The sequence below is a fragment of the Physeter macrocephalus genome, chromosome 11 (genome assembly GCF_002837175.3).
Source record: "Physeter macrocephalus isolate SW-GA chromosome 11, ASM283717v5, whole genome shotgun sequence".
NCBI classification, from domain to species: Eukaryota; Metazoa; Chordata; class Mammalia; order Artiodactyla; family Physeteridae; genus Physeter; species Physeter macrocephalus.
This window is the reverse complement of record NC_041224.1, coordinates 64,960,102-64,977,361: the sequence shown is the minus strand read 5'-3', so window position 1 is coordinate 64,977,361 and position 17,260 is coordinate 64,960,102. Positions and strand designations below refer to the sequence as shown.

General features: G+C 57.5%; 1 protein-coding gene across 1 annotated transcript in view; it reads left to right on the top strand.

Moving 5' to 3' along the window:
* The window catches only part of HCN4 (hyperpolarization activated cyclic nucleotide gated potassium channel 4), a 41,371-nt gene extending 26,381 nt beyond the window's left edge, over nucleotides 1–14,990 (top strand). The window contains exons 3-8 of the mRNA XM_024128884.3: nucleotides 7,821–7,982; nucleotides 10,059–10,277; nucleotides 12,311–12,457; nucleotides 12,563–12,803; nucleotides 13,144–13,308; nucleotides 13,415–14,990. Of these exons, the coding sequence (XP_023984652.1) occupies nucleotides 7,821–7,982; nucleotides 10,059–10,277; nucleotides 12,311–12,457; nucleotides 12,563–12,803; nucleotides 13,144–13,308; nucleotides 13,415–14,874 (2,394 nt within the window). The 3' untranslated portion in view covers nucleotides 14,875–14,990. The remainder of the gene's footprint in view (nucleotides 1–7,820; nucleotides 7,983–10,058; nucleotides 10,278–12,310; nucleotides 12,458–12,562; nucleotides 12,804–13,143; nucleotides 13,309–13,414) is intronic.
* The last annotated feature ends 2,270 nt before the right edge of the window (nucleotides 14,991–17,260 follow it).

Here is a 17,260-nt window from a genome sequence, read left to right as displayed (position 1 = left end):
ATGAGAAGCAGAAATCTGGATTTTTGTGCAAATTTTGTTGGCAACTGTCTTAGGTTGGGTTCTTCTGGTGCAGACCCTGAGATGAGGATTTGTATGAAAGTGATTTTTTTTTTTTGATGGGGAGCAAAGTGTTTCCAGGAAAATCTGGTAAGGGACTGGGGAAGAGGGGCAGGGAAAGGAAGGAAAGGAATAGGAAGAAAAGGAAATAGGAAGGAAAGGAAGGAAGGAAGCCAAACAAGGGTGACACCAAGCAAATCCTGTGGGGAGCTCCAGGATGGTGTACACCACACCTGGGAGTTGCCCCAATCAGGGCAAAGGAGTTGGGCTTTTTATATCCCCTCACCTGTCAGTCACTGGCTCAGGACCCTTCCAGCCCTTGGTGCCAGCAGGCAAAGCGGTTTCCTGCAGCCAGGCCTCTGATAAAGAGCCACAGGTGCTAGCTGTAGGGAGTTCAAGCCTGGTGCTTTCCTGGTGTTGTGTGAGCACAAACTGTAAAGGGATCCTAAGGGCTCTGGGCAGAGCACTGACTAGAGAAACTGAATAAAAAATTGTAAAAGAACTAGGTGGCCAACACCATTCTGAACAAACCTAACTCATCTGTGGGCTGAGTGCAACCATCTATGGGAGAAAGAGAGGACTGCAGGCTGGGGTTTGAAAAAAAACAGGTGACCTTGTGAGACTTTCCGCTACCACCAAGTACTACCTTTTGGAGGTAGCCACAGGCAGGCCAGCCTGGATGTATCAGGGTCGGGGGAGATGTGTTCTGTGAGACTGTCTGCCTTGGGGTTCTGGAGCGGGCTGTGGCCTGGGGAAGCTTCCACAGAGGTGCGTTTCTTGCCATGGCTCACTGCTAGTCTCCTGGTCTCTGCACGATTGGATGGAAATTCCCACACTCAGGACACGAAGCCCCCACCCCACTCCCAGCAGCAGCCTGGGCCCTGGGCAATAGCACCCATGGCTGAGAGTCGGGACACTGGCAGATCGAGGTCAGAGGTGTCACGAACACCTGTGCTGCAGAAGTCCCTACACCAGCCTGGCAGAATCACTTCACGGCAGAAATTCTCTTTGGTTTGGAATTTGCATTATATCTGCTGATAGGAGGAGCAATGACTTGTCTAAAGTCACACAGCAGACCTCTGGCAGAGCCAGATCAGACCCCAGTTAGCACTCTTGACTCCCGGCAGGGACCGGGTGTGGTGGAATGCGTGTGGGCTTTAGGGCTAGGATGACACGTGAGACCTGAATTAAAATCCGGCTCCTGCCAGCTGACTGACCTCGGGGCCACCTTACCCCCTGAGCCTCAGTCTCTTATCGGCAAAGTGGGTAGAAGTCGTACATTCCTCAGTGGATTGTTGTGAGGATTAAAAGAGATGATGTTTGTAAAACCCTTAGTGTGAAACTGGGTGCAGAGAACTGTTTAATAAATGCCCCTCCCCATTCAGTTGCCTTAGTTAACCCCCTATGCTTCTACAGGGTGTTTACTTTTCTCAGATACTTTCTACCCATGATTTCATTGGTTGCTCAAACCTGGCTGACAAGGTCAACAGGGCAGGATTTATTACCTGTATTTGTCAGGTGAGGAAACCGAGGGTGGAAGGGTCAGCTGCCCCAGTGGTAGGATCTTGACCCAGGCCTCCTGACTCCCAGGTTCCCTGCCCTTCCCACTTTCTCAGGTGGCCTGAAAGGAGGCTGCCTGGTCCTGTTACTGCTCCCTTTGTTGGGGATGACTCCCCGCTGAGACTGGGGAGGCAGGCAGTGGAGGGTCGAGGGGTGGGGTGAGTTCTGTGGGACAGACTGGGTTTGAGGAACCTGGGGGACATGTAGGTGCAGAGAGGTTGGATGTGGGTCTGAGCTCAGGGCTGAGAGGGGACAGTGCCTGTGGGGCTGAGGGTGGTGGTAGCCAGGGCCCCTCTGAGTGGCTGCAGAGGGAAGATGGAGGTGTATTTCCTGGAATGCCCTGAGGGGCTTGTCTCTTGGTTTCTGTCCCAAGTGGAAATTCAGAACCTCGTTGGCTCCCTCAGTCCCCGAGAAACCCCCAACCTTCTGTGTGTCTTGGACTTAACAGCCAGACTGCCGTCAAAAGCAGAGTAGTCGCTCTTTCCCTTCTCTAGCGTCGGTTTGTGTCTCCAGGCCTCAGCCCGCTGGGGGCTAGCCTTGCTCCCCACTTACACCTGGGCCCTGGGGGCCATGGTATCTGGGGGAGATTTGGCAGAGCTGCCGGTGGGTGGGCAGGGTAGTCCCTGGGACGGGAGCTAAGCTCTTCTTTTACTGTCCCCACTGCCCCTCTGGCCTGGCCACCCTCTGGGCTATCCAAAAACGGCCAGGCAGGCTCTGACCCTGGACAGAGGCCCCAGCTCAGGACCCTGAACTGGACATTGCTACCCTGTTTTGTGGGCAGGAAGGGAGATCCCAGAAGGCCAGGTGGATGACTCCCCGCCCCCTCCACACATGCACCCTTATCTTGCCTAGTAGCTGGGAAGGAAGTTGCTTTGAGCTGCTGTCTGCCGGGCACACTGCCCAGCTAGGGGCTCCCCCCGGACTCCTGGGGTTGGATTGGGGTTTCCCAGCTGGCCCCAGGAACCCTGTCTCCAGACCCTCTGTCGCCTTCCCCACCCTCAGGGCTTCTCACAGCCTCACCTTGGCCTGGAGGCAGCAGCAGGGAGACCCTCTGAGGCCTCAGGTCTGCATGAGACCTGGGGAGGGCGGTGTTTCGTAGAGAAGACCCTGCTCTAATCTCCTCCTCCAACTCCAGTTCATGTGAATCTCTTCCCTTCTTTAGGCCTCAGTTTCCCTGACTGTCAGATGTACTCTGATGTCCTCAGAGGCTGGGCCTCAGTCCCCACTCCAACCTCCCTCGGCGAGGATCATGTTAGCTGGTCATTCTGAGGACACGGTGGTGGTGCTGGGTGAGGGCTGGGGAGTCGGCCTCCCATGGGGAGGGAAAAGCTTGCCCAAGATCCCCTGGTGAAGCTGCAGAGATGCTGGATTCCTGACCCTCAGCCTTCAGCTGCCTCCCCCAGCCCAGCTCAGCCCAGCCCAGCCTCCCAGTCGAGAGCTCCCGAACGTTAGTAGCAGCTCTTGGGAGTCAGGGTAGGTGGAGGGTCTCGGCGGGCGTAGACGACTGTCTCAGAGGACGCCAGCCTCTGCCTGCATCCTGGACGATCTAGGTCAGCATCCTCCCTCCCAAGCCTCTCCCAGCCAAGCCTCTTCCCTCCCTCTGAGGTGCGAGCTTGTTATAGGCATGGAGGCTATTGTTAGAAACCGTGGTTGCCCCCCTTCAGATGTTCCCCTGCAGGGCCCAGCACCCCAGTGACCCATCCCAGAAGCCTCTTCTTTCCCTCGGCATCATCTTGGTGTAATGGGAGGGGCTAGAGGCAGGAAGTCAGGCCAGGGGGCTGTGCAGCCCCCAATGAGTCTCCTCTCCCTGTGGGCCTCAATTTTTCCACCTCTCTCAGAATCAGGAGTTTGGAACAACACAGAGGCATGGTCCTGGGGGGCAGGAGCTGGTCCTCTCTACAGGCCCTAGTAAGGGACCTAGCGTGACCCGCCAGTTTGTACCCAGGATACGCATGCACCAGCCACTCTCTCAGGACCCGGATTGCTGTTCTCAATGTGGCTGCTTGTTCCTGAGACAAAGGGAGGAGTCTGTTCTTCTTCCCAGAGGAGAAAACAAATCCCAGGAGGGAACTCAACAAGGCCTCAAGAAGAGGCCTTGGCAGAAACTCCAGTTTCTGGTCTCTCCCCGGGACTGGGAAATCAGCTCTTTATTTTGAGGGCTGGGAAAGAGACAGAAGGAAAGGGACCAACATGTGCTGAGTACCTCCTGTGTGCCAGCTGTGGACATCCTCTCCTGATCCCCAAGACAGCCCTGGGAGCCGGCAGTGACTGACCCATTACACAGATGAGGAAACTGAGGCTCAGAGCAGAGAAGGCACTTGCCCAAGGTGGGAGATGGTGAGAGACATGTCGCCCTGCCGTTACCCTGTGGTCCAGAAACTACAGAAGGAAATAGGAGTAGGAGCTTCCCCCAAGTGCCATGCTGGGCACAGAGAGCGAGCTATCCAGGCCACCTGCCTGGCAAGCCTTGTGGGGCCCTTGAAATGAAGACAGTCAACCCCGAAAGTCAGAACCAACATCATAAAAGGGGGTTTTAATGAGGTATAAAGAGCAAGACAAATATTTGCGCAGTGCAGCTGACTTGCGGGTGACCTATGGCCCCAGCCCACAGTGGGGACACACAGGTGTTTAGCAACCTCTCCCAGCAACGTCCAGCCTTGCTCTCAGCAACCACGACTGGGTGCTGTAGAGTGTTGGGGGTGGGGTGAGTGTCCACCGTCTGGGGTACCCTCCTAGCCTGAATGGATGTATCCCCCACCAACTCTTTGCAGAAAGCTCAGACTTTGCCATGCTGGTGCCCCTGGCTGTGTGTGTCTGAGAGCCATCCACAGTACCCCTTACCACCACCAGAACTACCACCACCCCACCCCTACAGGACACTCCCAGCATCTGCATCCTTCAACCAATATCAGGCACGCCACCGCCACCACCACGCTCTCTGAGGATACATGAGTCTATGCCACCTGCAGGAAAAAGCACCTTTTTCTCTTCCTGCAAAAGCAGGTTCCCTGTGGGCTGTGCCTGCCCAGACTGGGGCCTTTTTTGAACGCCACTGTGTATACTCGTGGCAGCCCTGATCACCATCATCCCCAACACTGTCTTCATTACCTTCACCTTCGTCACTTAAGCACTTCTCAGTTCCTGAGACCCTACCATGTGCTCTGCATACTTGTTGCTGAGATCAGTATAAAGGCAAAATTATACAAGGACCTGATCTTGGAAGAAAATTAATTACAAAGAAAAGAAAAACCAGGATGATAGAAAAAGGAAAGAACACATTGCATTCAAATATGCCAACCTTGATCTGGTCTTTAAGACCCAGAGTAATACATAGAAAGGAGCAGTTATTGCAGGCTGTGGAGTCTGGGATGCTTTCTAAAAGTGGTCCAAGTCTTCCTTCAGTGTGGTATCTGGTTTTGGCTGTTAGAACAAGATACCACAGGCTGGGGGGCTTAGATGACAAATATTTATTTCTCACAGTTCTGGAGGCTGGAAGGATGAGATCAGGATGCTGTCATGGTCAGGTTCTGGTGAGGGCCTGCTTCCTGGTTTGTAGATGGCCGTCCTCTTTCTGTGTCCTCACGTGGGCACATATCAACTCTCGTGTGTCTCTTCTTATAAGGGCACTAATTCCATCCATGGGGGCCCCACCCTCATGACCTAATCATCTTCCAAAGGCTTCACCTCCTAATACCATCACATTGAGAGTTAGGGCTTCAACAAAGGATTTTGGGGAGATTTCAGTTCATAGGAGTTGGGAAATGAAGGAACTTAATAATAATGATTCCCTCCCCCCCCATGTATGTGTTCAGGGCCCAGAGCACTTTCTTAGCCAGTTTAATTTCTTGAACAACCCTGAGAAGTGGGGGCAGATGTCTAGCTTTGTTTTAGTTGAGGGGATGCTGAGGTGTGAAGGGAGGTGAGGACAGGTGTTAGCCATCCCTGAGACTAGGCGGTCCCATGTCACTCGCCCTCCCCATCCCCCCAGGGTTGGGGAGCTGGTGGCATTCTGGTCAACCAAGACTTTTCAAGGTTAGTGGGCCCAAGGTCATAGAGCTGTTGTGTTCACCTAAGCAGCTGCTTTAGGGGCAGAAGTGGTATCTTCCCTTGGAGCCACAGCTGGGGTGCTGGTGCTCAGGAGCTGCCTGCCCTGCCTGGTCTGTAGTGCCCACCCCTCCTTGTACGGAGATGTGTCCGCTAAGCTGGGCAATGGCATGCTGACAGCCCTGGGGCTGGTTTCTGGGCCCCAGTGGGGCTAGGCTGCCAGGCGCACAGCTCTGTCTACAGTATTACGCTGTGCACCAGGCTTACAGAGGTGAGATGCCGGAGAGTCCCGCCTGGCCCTGGGTCCAGCTTGCTGTGTGGATCTGGCCACATCACTTGGCCACTTTGGGTTTGAGTTGTTTTATTTACAAAACGGAGCTACTGAAAACCACCCTTCCCGCCCTGGGCCAATCTAATAATTTGCAGGCAGCCCTGGGTTCAAATCTGCCCCTTCTGCTGCCATCATGACCAAGGGCAAGTCCATTTACTTCTCTGAGCCTGGATGTAAAAGGGTTAACAACATTTTCAGCAAAGGGTTGTTGTGAGTTTGAATGAGATGATGACTGTGGGACCGTGTGCCCGCCCCCTCAGGTTCGGTGTTACTGTCTCTCTGTTGCCGGGGACACAGGGGTGATGGGACAAGCTGGAGCTGCCATCCTCCAGGAAACTTTCCAAGGTCTGTTTCAACCTTTCAGCTGGTACATCCAGAGTCATGCTACTAAGGGGGCCACAGGTGGGCGCAACCCAGGGGGTGATAGACAAGTAGTATTCATCTTTGGTTTCTACAGACCAAGACCCAGGCTAAGCCTGTGTTTCAGAAGGGGAAACTGAGGTCTCAAGTATCAGAATATCCTGCCACCAGCTATGGGGCTGTTGCTAAAAGACCACTAGACAGGGGTTGAAATATCTAGGGTCTGTTTCTTTGGGTCTCAGGTTGCCCCATCTGAAATGGGCTTAAACTAGGTCTCTGTGGCATTTGACAAGTCTTCAGGTTTGGCCCAAAGCCCCTCTCCAGGAAGGCTCTCTACCTGGGAATAATATGGAGGGACCAGAACTAGGGGTGGGGGCACCTCCAGAGTCTCCCAGGCCAGAGGCAAGGCCAGAACTTCCAGAGACCTCCCTCTAGACTTCTTTCCATCTCTGTCCCCTCCCCATCCTGTCACCATGGTGACCCCTGCTGAAACCGGACCGGACCGGACCGGACCGAGAGGCAGCTTGGGGAGGAGGGAGGTGGGGCAGGGATGCTGGGATGTCCGTGCCCTTGGCCCTGCCCGGCCACCCCTCAGCCTCTTGCTCAGAGCCACAGGAGTGGAGATACATGGGTGGCCATGGTTGCTGTACCTTATTAAACTGTACAGGAGAGCATTACTACTCATACATGTTAACTAATCCTAAGGATTAATTATTAATAACTTATCAATTAATAATGGTTTGCAATTTATTGAATACTTCCATACCCAGTACTAAGCACTTTATATGTATAATTTAATCCTTTTGACAACCCACTCAAGGTAAGACATTTTATCGCCATTTCCCAGATGAGGAAACATGATCAGAGAGGTTCAGGAACTTTCTCAAGGTCACACAACTAGGAATTGGGTAGGAGTTGGGCCTGGGATCAAGGTCTGTGTGAACTTGGAGCCTAGGTGTCTGTACTGCTCCCCCTGCAGTTCCATGGCTGCCTTTGGCAGAGCCCGCTGCCCCTGGGGGGGTCCTGAGAGTCTAGTGACAGATTTAGGGAAACACCATGTCCCTGGTGTGACCACAGACCATAGTACCCCGAGGAGCCTCTGGTGGGCTGGCTCTTCTTCCTATTGTCCTCCCAGCCCAGGTGAGCTGCCCGTTTCCAGGCTGTATGGGGCTCTACGTGCCCTCCCTTCACGTGTCCGGCCTGGGTGGCTGGACTCCCCATGGGAGCCCACCCCCGTATCTGCACGGAGATCCCAGGTGGAATCCCTCTGGAGCCCCACAGCCTGCAGGCTGCTTCTCCCAGGGCCAGCCTGACGCCTTCCCACCCTCGCCGCGGCCGGGACCTGCACCGAGCTGGGCGCGCTACCCAGTGTGTGCAGAGCGTCAGGGCCTGCAAGCAGCTGCGGGGTCTGCCCGGGAGCGGGCAGGCCCCCAGCTAACGGGGCCAATCTCTTAACCTCTGCCCGCAGATCTTCCACATGACCTACGACCTGGCCAGCGCCGTGGTGCGTATCGTGAACCTCATCGGCATGATGCTCCTGCTCTGCCACTGGGACGGCTGCCTGCAGTTCCTGGTGCCCATGCTGCAGGACTTCCCTGACGACTGCTGGGTGTCCATCAACAACATGGTGGTGAGTGCCCAGCCCTCGGCCCTCCCTCCAGGGGCGGGGGGAGGGGACTGACAAGGTGCACGTGGGCAGAGCAGGTCACGTAGGGCCCTCTCCTGAGTCCGGGGCCTCGGTGGAGCCGTCGGCTCTGTGCTGCTACCTCTGCCGCCTTACAGCCTCCACTGCAGTCGGGAGCCGCGCTGTTTGGCCCTGATTGCACCCAGGGAGACTAAGACCAGGGCTTCCTCAGATTGTATCAGGTGTGGCAATACCGGGCTGGTGGCTCCTGCCCTCCGACCTCTGCTCCCTGAGGCTGACCAACCATTAAAAGCCAGCAGAGTCCTAGGAAGGAGAAACCAGTGAGGGGCACTGTGGGCAGCCCACGTGGACTCCCAGATCACACGTGGCTGCCACTCTCTGCTCCAGCAGCAGAGCTGGGCTGTCTTTCTGCCCCTCGTCCTGCCCCACCCCACAGACACACAGCCCTGTCCTAGGTGGGGTCCTGAGCAGGGAAGGCAGGTTCGATGGAGCCTGATCCCCTCCCTCCCCACCCACCCTGTGGGTGGGTGAGAGGAGCTGTGGGGCAGGGTTCCCCAGCCTCCTGTGAACAGGGCACGCTCCAGGCAGGGTGGTGGGTCCCCTGGGCCTATGGGCCTTTCTCTGGCTCTGCGAACCCCTGCGTCCTCCTCTCACTCCCAGTCAGTTTGGTTTGGTCTCTGTAGGCAAACCCTCAGGGCCCCAGGGGAGGAAAAACTGGCTTTGAAAGAGGTGAAAGAGACCCTGAGGCATCTTTCAGCATCAAACAGGCCTTTGCAAAACAGCCTTTTGATGAGCTAAGTGTAAATGAATCGGCCACATGGATTGAATTTCCGGGTCCCCAGAGGCTCAGCAGTAAAGCCAGAGCCCTGGCTGGAGGCAGCTGGGGGCTGCCCGGGGGACGGGGAGCCCAGGCCGCCTCTATCCCTGGAGATCAATCCCACAGACCTCCCACCCTCTGGAATGAGAGCCCCTAGACTAGCTCAGCTGTGTCCAGGATGGTCTGAGTGACCTTGAACTTGGCACACAGCGCCTGTGCCTTCCTCCAGGTGCTGGGAACAACCTGGTGATTGCGGAAGCGCTTAGGGCTCTGGGCAGGGGTTCTGGGCGTCATGCGCTAGGGTGGCTTTCCACATTCATGCTAACGCATCTGCCCCGTGAGCAGAGAGCACTGGGGAGAGGTGGGTTTATCCGGTGGCCCCTTCATTTGGGGCAGTTTCCTCTGTGGGAGGGTGACAGGCCCACACATGCATTAAATTCAGGAGATGGCCCTTCTGAGCGCAGTGTTCCCACACTGAGCCTTCCTTGAGACACCGACTGGCTTTGGAGACAAAAATAGCCAGGAGCCTCGCTCCCTTTCTTCCTCCTCCGCCCCCAGCACGGTGTGTGTTTCAGGCCATCCACCTTTGGGGTGGGGGAGGGTAACTAGTGGCCGCAGCCCTGGATGGATGCAGGCCGGGTTCACACAGGAGGCGACTTAGCTCGGCAGCTCTTTAACTTTGCTCACCCAAAACGAGGACAGCGTTTTCGGCTCAGTCTGCCCGAGCTTGTCCCCCCAGGGGAAGCATATCTGGTTTTATAATTGAGGTCAGTGGGGAAATGGGCTTCACTTGGCAGTAGTTCGGTGCGGGGGATGGAGCTGCTTCGGCGAGCTCAGGACAGCAGGGTGGCCCAGCCTGGAGCCCTGGCTGCTGGGGAGGCTCCAGGCTTCCCCCGGGCTGAGATTTCCGGGGGGGTGTGGAGGTGGTGGGGTGTTAGGCTGGCGCCCATCCCTTCGCTGGGGCTTCTGGTCTGAGCCCTACCCCTCCACTGCCAGAGAAAGGCCTAAGTGAGGGATTCACTTGGTCACCATGGGCAGCCAGTGTGGGCCTCCCTGCCCCTCACCCAAGGCTTTCAGCCAACAGCAAGGTTGTAAGCCCAGGCCTCAGCCACTGGGAAAGTTAGGCTGAGGGGTGGGAGGTAGCAGGGAATTTTCTAGCTCCTCGTGAGAAGGGCCTGCCCTCTCCTTGGCCCAGGTCCCTCCCACCCCTCCCCCAATCTGTCCACCTTTGCGTCTGTCCACAGAACAACTCGTGGGGAAAGCAGTACTCCTACGCCCTCTTCAAGGCCATGAGCCACATGCTGTGCATCGGGTATGGCCGGCAGGCCCCAGTGGGCATGTCGGACGTCTGGCTCACCATGCTCAGCATGATCGTGGGTGCCACCTGCTATGCCATGTTCATCGGCCACGCCACCGCCCTCATCCAGTCTCTGGACTCCTCCCGGCGCCAGTACCAGGAGAAGGTAGGCTGGAACGCTGGGGTCCACCCTGGGCTCGCTCAGGAGAACCTGCCCGTCGCTCCTTCCCACAGGGAGCACAGGCTGCCAGCCACCGGGCCCCCGAGGGTCCAGCGCCCTGTGATGGGGGCTCCCATGTGGGTGACAGAGTGGGGGGACCCCTCCTAGGTGAGAACTACTTTAGCTCCCCAGCCTTAAACCTCTAAATGTCTTTTTATTTGTACCCTGCTTTCCTCCTGCTGAAATTGGGGGCTTGTCTCTCCTGACTGAGGGCCCCTTTCCCTCCTTACCTCCCCACCTCGTGCCCACTATCCCCTCCAGGCCTCCTCCTCTCTGAGGGCCTTCCCATCAGCATTGAAACTTGCTCCATCTCTCCCTTCTTAAAAACGTCTGTCCCTCCACCATCATCAGGCTTTGCCTGCTATCTTTTCTGCTGTCTGCCTCTTTTTCATGGACAAATTCCTAAAACCAACCAACCAACCAAAAAACTCGCATTGTTAATGGCTGCTGAATCCACTTTCTTCTCTCAGCCCCCTGAGTCTGAGGTTCTCTCTACCCTCCGTGTTGCTGAAGCCAGTGGGTCCTTTGGGGTCCTTGTCTTGCTTGGCCTCTGACAGTTACGACTCCCTGCTTGGCTTTGCGCTTGTTTCCGTGACCACGTACTCTCCATTCTCTTCCCTGCTCTCCTTGGCTGGCTTGTCTTCTCAGTCATCCCACATTGGGCCCCCGGTGGCGTGGGCCCAGCTCTCTGCTTCTCTCTCCCCCATCTTCCTAGGGGCTGCTCTTTTCCCACCTCACCCTCACCCCACGCTCTGTGTCCATCTCAGTGCAGTGGGACCCAAATAGTATAATCAGCCCCTACCTCTTTCCTCAGCCCCAGACTACCTGATGCCTCCCTGGACCTCAGCCTCACCATGTCCAAAATGAGAACAGTCTCCCGCCTTCTCCACTGCAAACCTCCACTCTTGTCTGTCTTGTTAGTGGATACAGTGGCGCAGACGCCCAGGCCAGAAACCAGGAGCCATCTTTGATGCTTGTTAATGGCTGCTCCCGTTGTCATCTCCCTCCCCTTTATCCTGGCCAGCCCCTGCCTGGGTCACGGCAGCTGGAAGAACGTTAGGGAACTTCAGCTCCCAGCTCTCAGTTCCTTTTTGTCATCTCTCTGCAGCCGTGTCCCCACCTCTTTGGAGCGCTAGTACGTGAAAATACACTCCCCTGTTTCTGATTGTTCCTGGGGTACAGGGACTTCCCTTACATCTCAGTGTGGGGAAAATCTGTTCTTGCCTAATTGTGCCTCCTGTCCCAGCCATGCTCCTGAAGATTCCCACTCTCCACCCACAATCCAGGGATGGCTGGAGCAGCACCCACCCATCACCCCCGGGGTGAACAGGAGCATTTCTTATTTGGTTAAGCCCTGGGCACTTAGGTTCACAAATCTCTTGTCCCCAAACCTCTTTTTAAGGCCCCTGCTCTACCCAGGCCCTCTCCTGGGCTGGAGTTGCTCTTCAACAAAAGACAGCCTCAGCCGAGGCCATGTTTGGATACATGCCCCACCTGATGGGTCAGGCATCCTGGCTTCAGCCTCCAATCCCTCTAACCCACTGCAGCCCATTCTGCTGCCTCTGCCAGTTTGTTACAACTGATGGGAAACAGCTCCTTCTAGAGTCTGTGGGTGAAGCCTCTCCGGTCCACAGTGTAACACAGAAGAGACCGACATTTAGAGGAAACTCGATCGACCTCCCGGTCAGTGGGCCTCCTGTTAACTGGGAGGTGGACAGTCCCTATTGCCGGCCGGCCGTCTTCACAGTATTGAACATGGTGAGGACTGGACGCTCTGATGGCGCCCCTCCTCCACTCCGAGTGGCTGGGAGTCAGGGCCACACCCACACCGAGGACCTCAATCTCACAGGTCGGCCGTAAAGGCCCACAGGGTCTGTGCCAGCTCTGGTCACCAGCAGCCCAGACAGGGTGGTGCGAGCTGGGGCAGTGGGGCCGCCTGGCTAGGAGGTAACGCCCTCTCCCTCTCTCCTGGGACTCAGTACAAGCAGGTGGAGCAGTACATGTCCTTCCACAAGCTCCCACCCGACACCCGGCAGCGCATCCACGACTACTACGAGCACCGCTACCAGGGCAAGATGTTCGACGAGGAGAGCATCCTGGGCGAGCTGAGCGAGCCGCTGCGGGAGGTGAGCTTTGTGGCTGCCGGCCCGGGAGGGGGTCCAGGCCTTCCCGCTGGGCGGCTCCCCTCACCTCCACCTCCCTTTCTCAATCCACCCTGTCTGGGGGAGCAGGAGATCATCAACTTTAACTGCCGAAAGCTGGTGGCCTCCATGCCGCTGTTTGCCAACGCGGACCCCAACTTTGTGACCTCCATGCTGACCAAGCTGCGCTTCGAGGTCTTCCAGCCGGGGGACTACATCATCCGCGAAGGCACCATCGGCAAGAAGATGTACTTCATCCAGCACGGGGTGGTCAGCGTGCTCACCAAGGGCAACAAGGAGACCAAGCTGGCAGATGGCTCCTATTTTGGAGGTGAGACAGCCAAGGGGCCCTGGGGGCACAGGGCAATGGGCTGGAGAGACACCGAGGATGACATCGCAGACCCTCACGCCACTGCCTGGAGGCGGGTGTCTGTGAGCCCAGGACAGGGGTGGTCCCAGAGACAAGAAAGACAGTCTGGTACCCATTTGGTTGGGGGCTGGCATCCCCGATGCGGTCACAGCCTAGGGGTGGGGCCTTGTGAGCCTGTCCAGCTTCTGTCCCAGACAGCTGGGCCCCAGGTCAGGGTGGGGTGGGGGATCCTTTGGAGTCTGCCGGGGACCCCCCCCCACCGCACCCCCCTACCCCCCCGTGACTCCTGCCGTCCTGGCAGAGATCTGCCTGCTGACGCGGGGCCGGCGCACAGCCAGCGTGAGGGCTGACACCTACTGCCGCCTCTACTCGCTGAGCGTGGACAACTTCAACGAGGTCCTGGAGGAGTACCCCATGATGCGGCGCGCCTTCGAGACGGTGGCGCTGGACCGCCTGGACCGCATCGGTGAGGCGGCCCGGCGGGAGGGCGGATTCCCCCCGCTGCACAGGCCGGGTGGGCTCCCCTCTCCTCCCACCCTACGCTGAGCTCCTGCTCTTGTTCTGTGGCCCAGGCAAGAAGAACTCCATCCTCCTCCACAAAGTCCAGCACGACCTCAACTCAGGCGTCTTCAACTACCAGGAGAACGAGATCATCCAGCAGATCGTGCAGCACGACCGGGAGATGGCGCACTGCGCCCACCGCGTCCAGGCCGCCGCCTCTGCCACGCCGACCCCCACGCCCGTCATCTGGACCCCGCTGATCCAGGCGCCGCTGCAGGCCGCCGCCGCCACCACTTCCGTGGCCATCGCGCTCACCCACCACCCGCGCCTGCCCGCCGCCATCTTCCGGCCTCCCCCGGGGCCCGGGCTGGGCGGCCTCGGGGCCGGGCAGACGCCCCGGCACCTGAAGCGGCTGCAGTCCCTGATCCCGTCGGCGCTGGGCTCCGCCTCGCCCGCCAGCAGCCCGTCGCAGGTGGACACGCCGTCTTCCTCCTCCTTCCACATCCAACAGCTGGCTGGATTCTCTGCACCCGCCGGACTGAGCCCGCTCCTGCCCTCGTCCAGCTCTTCCCCGCCGCCTGGGGTCGGCAGCTCCTCCTCGGCACCCACGCCATCCGCCGCGGCCGCCGCCGCCGCCACAGCTGGGTTCGGCCACTTCCACAAGGCGCTGGGAGGCTCCCTGTCCTCCTCGGACTCTCCCCTGCTCACCCCGCTGCAGCCGGGCGCCCGCTCCCCACAGGCCAACCAGCCGGCGCCCCCGCTGCCCGGGGCCCGGGGCGGCCTGGGACTGGCGGAGCACTTCCTGCCTCCCCCAGCCTCGGCCAGGTCCCCGTCGTCCAGCCCCGGGCAGCTGGGCCAGCCTCCCGGGGAGCTGTCGCCGGGTCTGGCCACCGGCCCACCAACTACGCCAGAGACACCCCCGCGGCAGCCTGAGCGGCTGTCCTTTGCGGCAGGGGCCTCAGGGGGGGCCTCTCCTGTAGCCTTTACCCCCCGAGGAGGTCTCAGCCCCCCTGGCCACAGCCCAGGCCCTCCAAGAACTTTCCCAAGTGCCCCTCCCCGGGCGTCCGGCTCCCACGGTTCCTTGCTCCTGCCTCCGGCATCCAGCCCCCCGCCACCCCAAGTCCCCCAGCGCCGGGGCACCCCACCCCTCACCCCGGGCCGCCTCACCCAGGACCTCAAGCTCATCTCAGCCTCTCAGCCGGCCCTACCCCAGGACGGGGCACAGACTCTCCGCAGAGCCTCCCCGCACTCCTCTGGGGAGTCCGTGGCTGCCTTCCCGCTCTTTCCCAGAGGCGGGGGCGGCAGCGGGGGCAGCGGGGGCCTCGGTCTCCCCTGGAGGCCCTATGGTGCCGTCCCTGGCCAGCACGTCACTCTGCCTCGGAAGACATCCTCAGGTTCTTTGCCACCCCCTCTTTCTTTATTTGGGGCAAGAGCCACCTCTTCTGGGGGGCCCCCTCTGACTGCTGCTCCCCAGAGGGAACCTGGGGCCAGGTCTGAGCCAGTGCGCTCCAAACTGCCCTCCAATCTATGAGCTGCGCTCCCTCCCTCGCTCCCTCCCTCCTTCTCTCCTCTTTTTTTCTCCTTTCTTCCTTCAGGTTTAACTGTGATTAGGAGATATACCAATAACAATAATAATTATCATTAAAAAACCCACACCAGAAAAACAAGACAGCAGAAAATAACCAGGTATTCTTAGAGCTATAGAATTTTGGTCACTTGCTTTTATAGACTATTTTAATACTCAGCACTAGAGGGAGGGGGGAGGGGAGCAGGCAGGGCCCAAATGCAAAAGTGAGAGGAAGGCAGGTGGGTTCTCTGGGGCTTGGCAAGGGTGGGGGTGACCCATGTTTGGGGTACCTAGAGCAGACTTGTCATTGTATTCATTTTAGGGCAATAGCCACCACCAGGCCCTTAGCTGTGAACCTGGAGCCCCACTCTGCTGGGGGTCATCTCATTCCTCCAGGAAGGTCTGCCCTTGGGTTTGTTCCTGGGGAACCTCAGTCGCCTGAGTCCTTGGGACAAACGGGCCAGGGCCCTGAGAGTCTTGCATTTTTTCTACTGCAAACTTAGCAAGATATGTATATGAATATGTATATGTATATATATATGTAAGATGTGTATATGTATAGTTATGTAGTGCTCTGTAGAGCCATGTAGCTAGCCACTCCCACGTGTGCACATGTGTGTGCAATCTAGTTTAACCCCATGTTGCCAGGACACCCAGGTCACCTTACATCCAGCAACCTGCCTTGGCCCGCAGGCTGGGCACCACAGGGCCTGGGGGACGTATTCTCTCCAGTCCTCAGGGAAGAGGACCCCCGGGGTTCTCAGCAGGCCCCCTCTCTCCCCGTCTCTGGTGTCAAATCCAGTCCCAGCCCGACCTCTCACGTGGAAGCAGAAGACTCCAGGCTGTGCCTCTCCTTTCCTGTAGGGCCTCAAGCACATTCCCATCACCTCCGTGGCCCTCAGTTTTCCCATCTGTACAGGCGGAGGTGAGGGAAGCTTCTATTTATTGAGTCTGCTCTGTGCCAAGCACTGGTTTAGCACTTTACACACGTTAACTACTTCTTCAATTTTACAAAGGCCGGGAGGTGTAGTTACTTTGATTCTTCCCATTTCACAGATAAGGAAACCAAGTTTTGGTAATTGTTCCAGAATCGCATAACTACAAGTGGCAGAGCTGGGACTGATCTGAGATTGCAATCCAGGCCTACCTGAGGCCAAAGCCGATGTTCCTTTCATTAGAAAATTGTGTTGAGAGGGGCTGAATTCAACAGACCAGATTTTAGAGGTAATCAGACCTGAGTTCGAATCCCAGACCTGCCACTTCTTAGCTGTGTGACCTTGGGCAAGTTATCTGAGCTTTCTGAGTCTGTTACCCCATTTGTAAAATGGGAATACTTACTTATGGTACCACCTCACAAGGACCTATGAGGACCAGATAAGTAGTACGTGTGAAATGCCCAGCCCAGCGCCTTGCACATACCATAGTAGGTGCTCAGTAAATCATGTTTCTTCTGCCCCCCTCCTCATGTGCCCAGCACTTTGCCCCGGCGAGCTATGGTGCGAGCCTGGGGAGCTTTGGCTGCGGGCTCCAGGGCTTATGATCTCAGGACACAGGAGGTGGCTGCAACTTTCTAAGGGCCTAAGGAAGGTGTGTGGCCAGTGGTGGGCTTGAGCCAGGCCTCCAGGTGTGGGAAGAGTTAGAGGGAGGGAAGGAAGGAAGGAGGGAGGGAGGCAGGGGGTCAGATGGAGTGCACAGTGGGGACATGACTGAGGTGGATGTGGAGTTGTGGAGTCAGGGGCTTTGGGAAGAGATCCAGAGGCTGGATGGTCAGAGGGAAGGCCTTAGATGACAGGCTAAGGGGACTGACCTTGATTCTGAAGGCAACTGGGAGCCAGAAGCAGGTCCAAAGCGGGGGCCATTGTGAAAGCATCTCAGACACCTGCCAGAGCCAAGGCCAGTGGTCTGCCCACTGTCTAAAGGGCGGGAGGAGGTTAGGCTGCCAAGACCTGATTAATGAGGAGGGCTGGTACTGCCTTGTCCATCTAGAACCCTCCTCCATACTCTTAAGCCAGAATGTTGACAAGATCAGGTTTTGTCCTGGGATGTGGACAGAATTTCTCCATAGATGGGTCACAGGGAGTGTGAGGCAATAATCCAGGGAAGAAGAGAGTGAAGGATCCTGGGATCTTAGGGAGAGACGAGGAGCCACCTGGCCTTGGTCTCTACTGGGCAGGAGAAGCCCCCTTGGGCCCAGGGAGTTCTCAGAGCTGGAAGTAGCAGCACACTCAACTTGAGTTCTGCATCCAAACTCAGTCTAGTCCTGGAGGTGGCAGGGGCGGGGAGGGAATAGGAGTTGGGTGGAGGGTCCAGGGCCACACACACACACACACACACACACACACACACACAC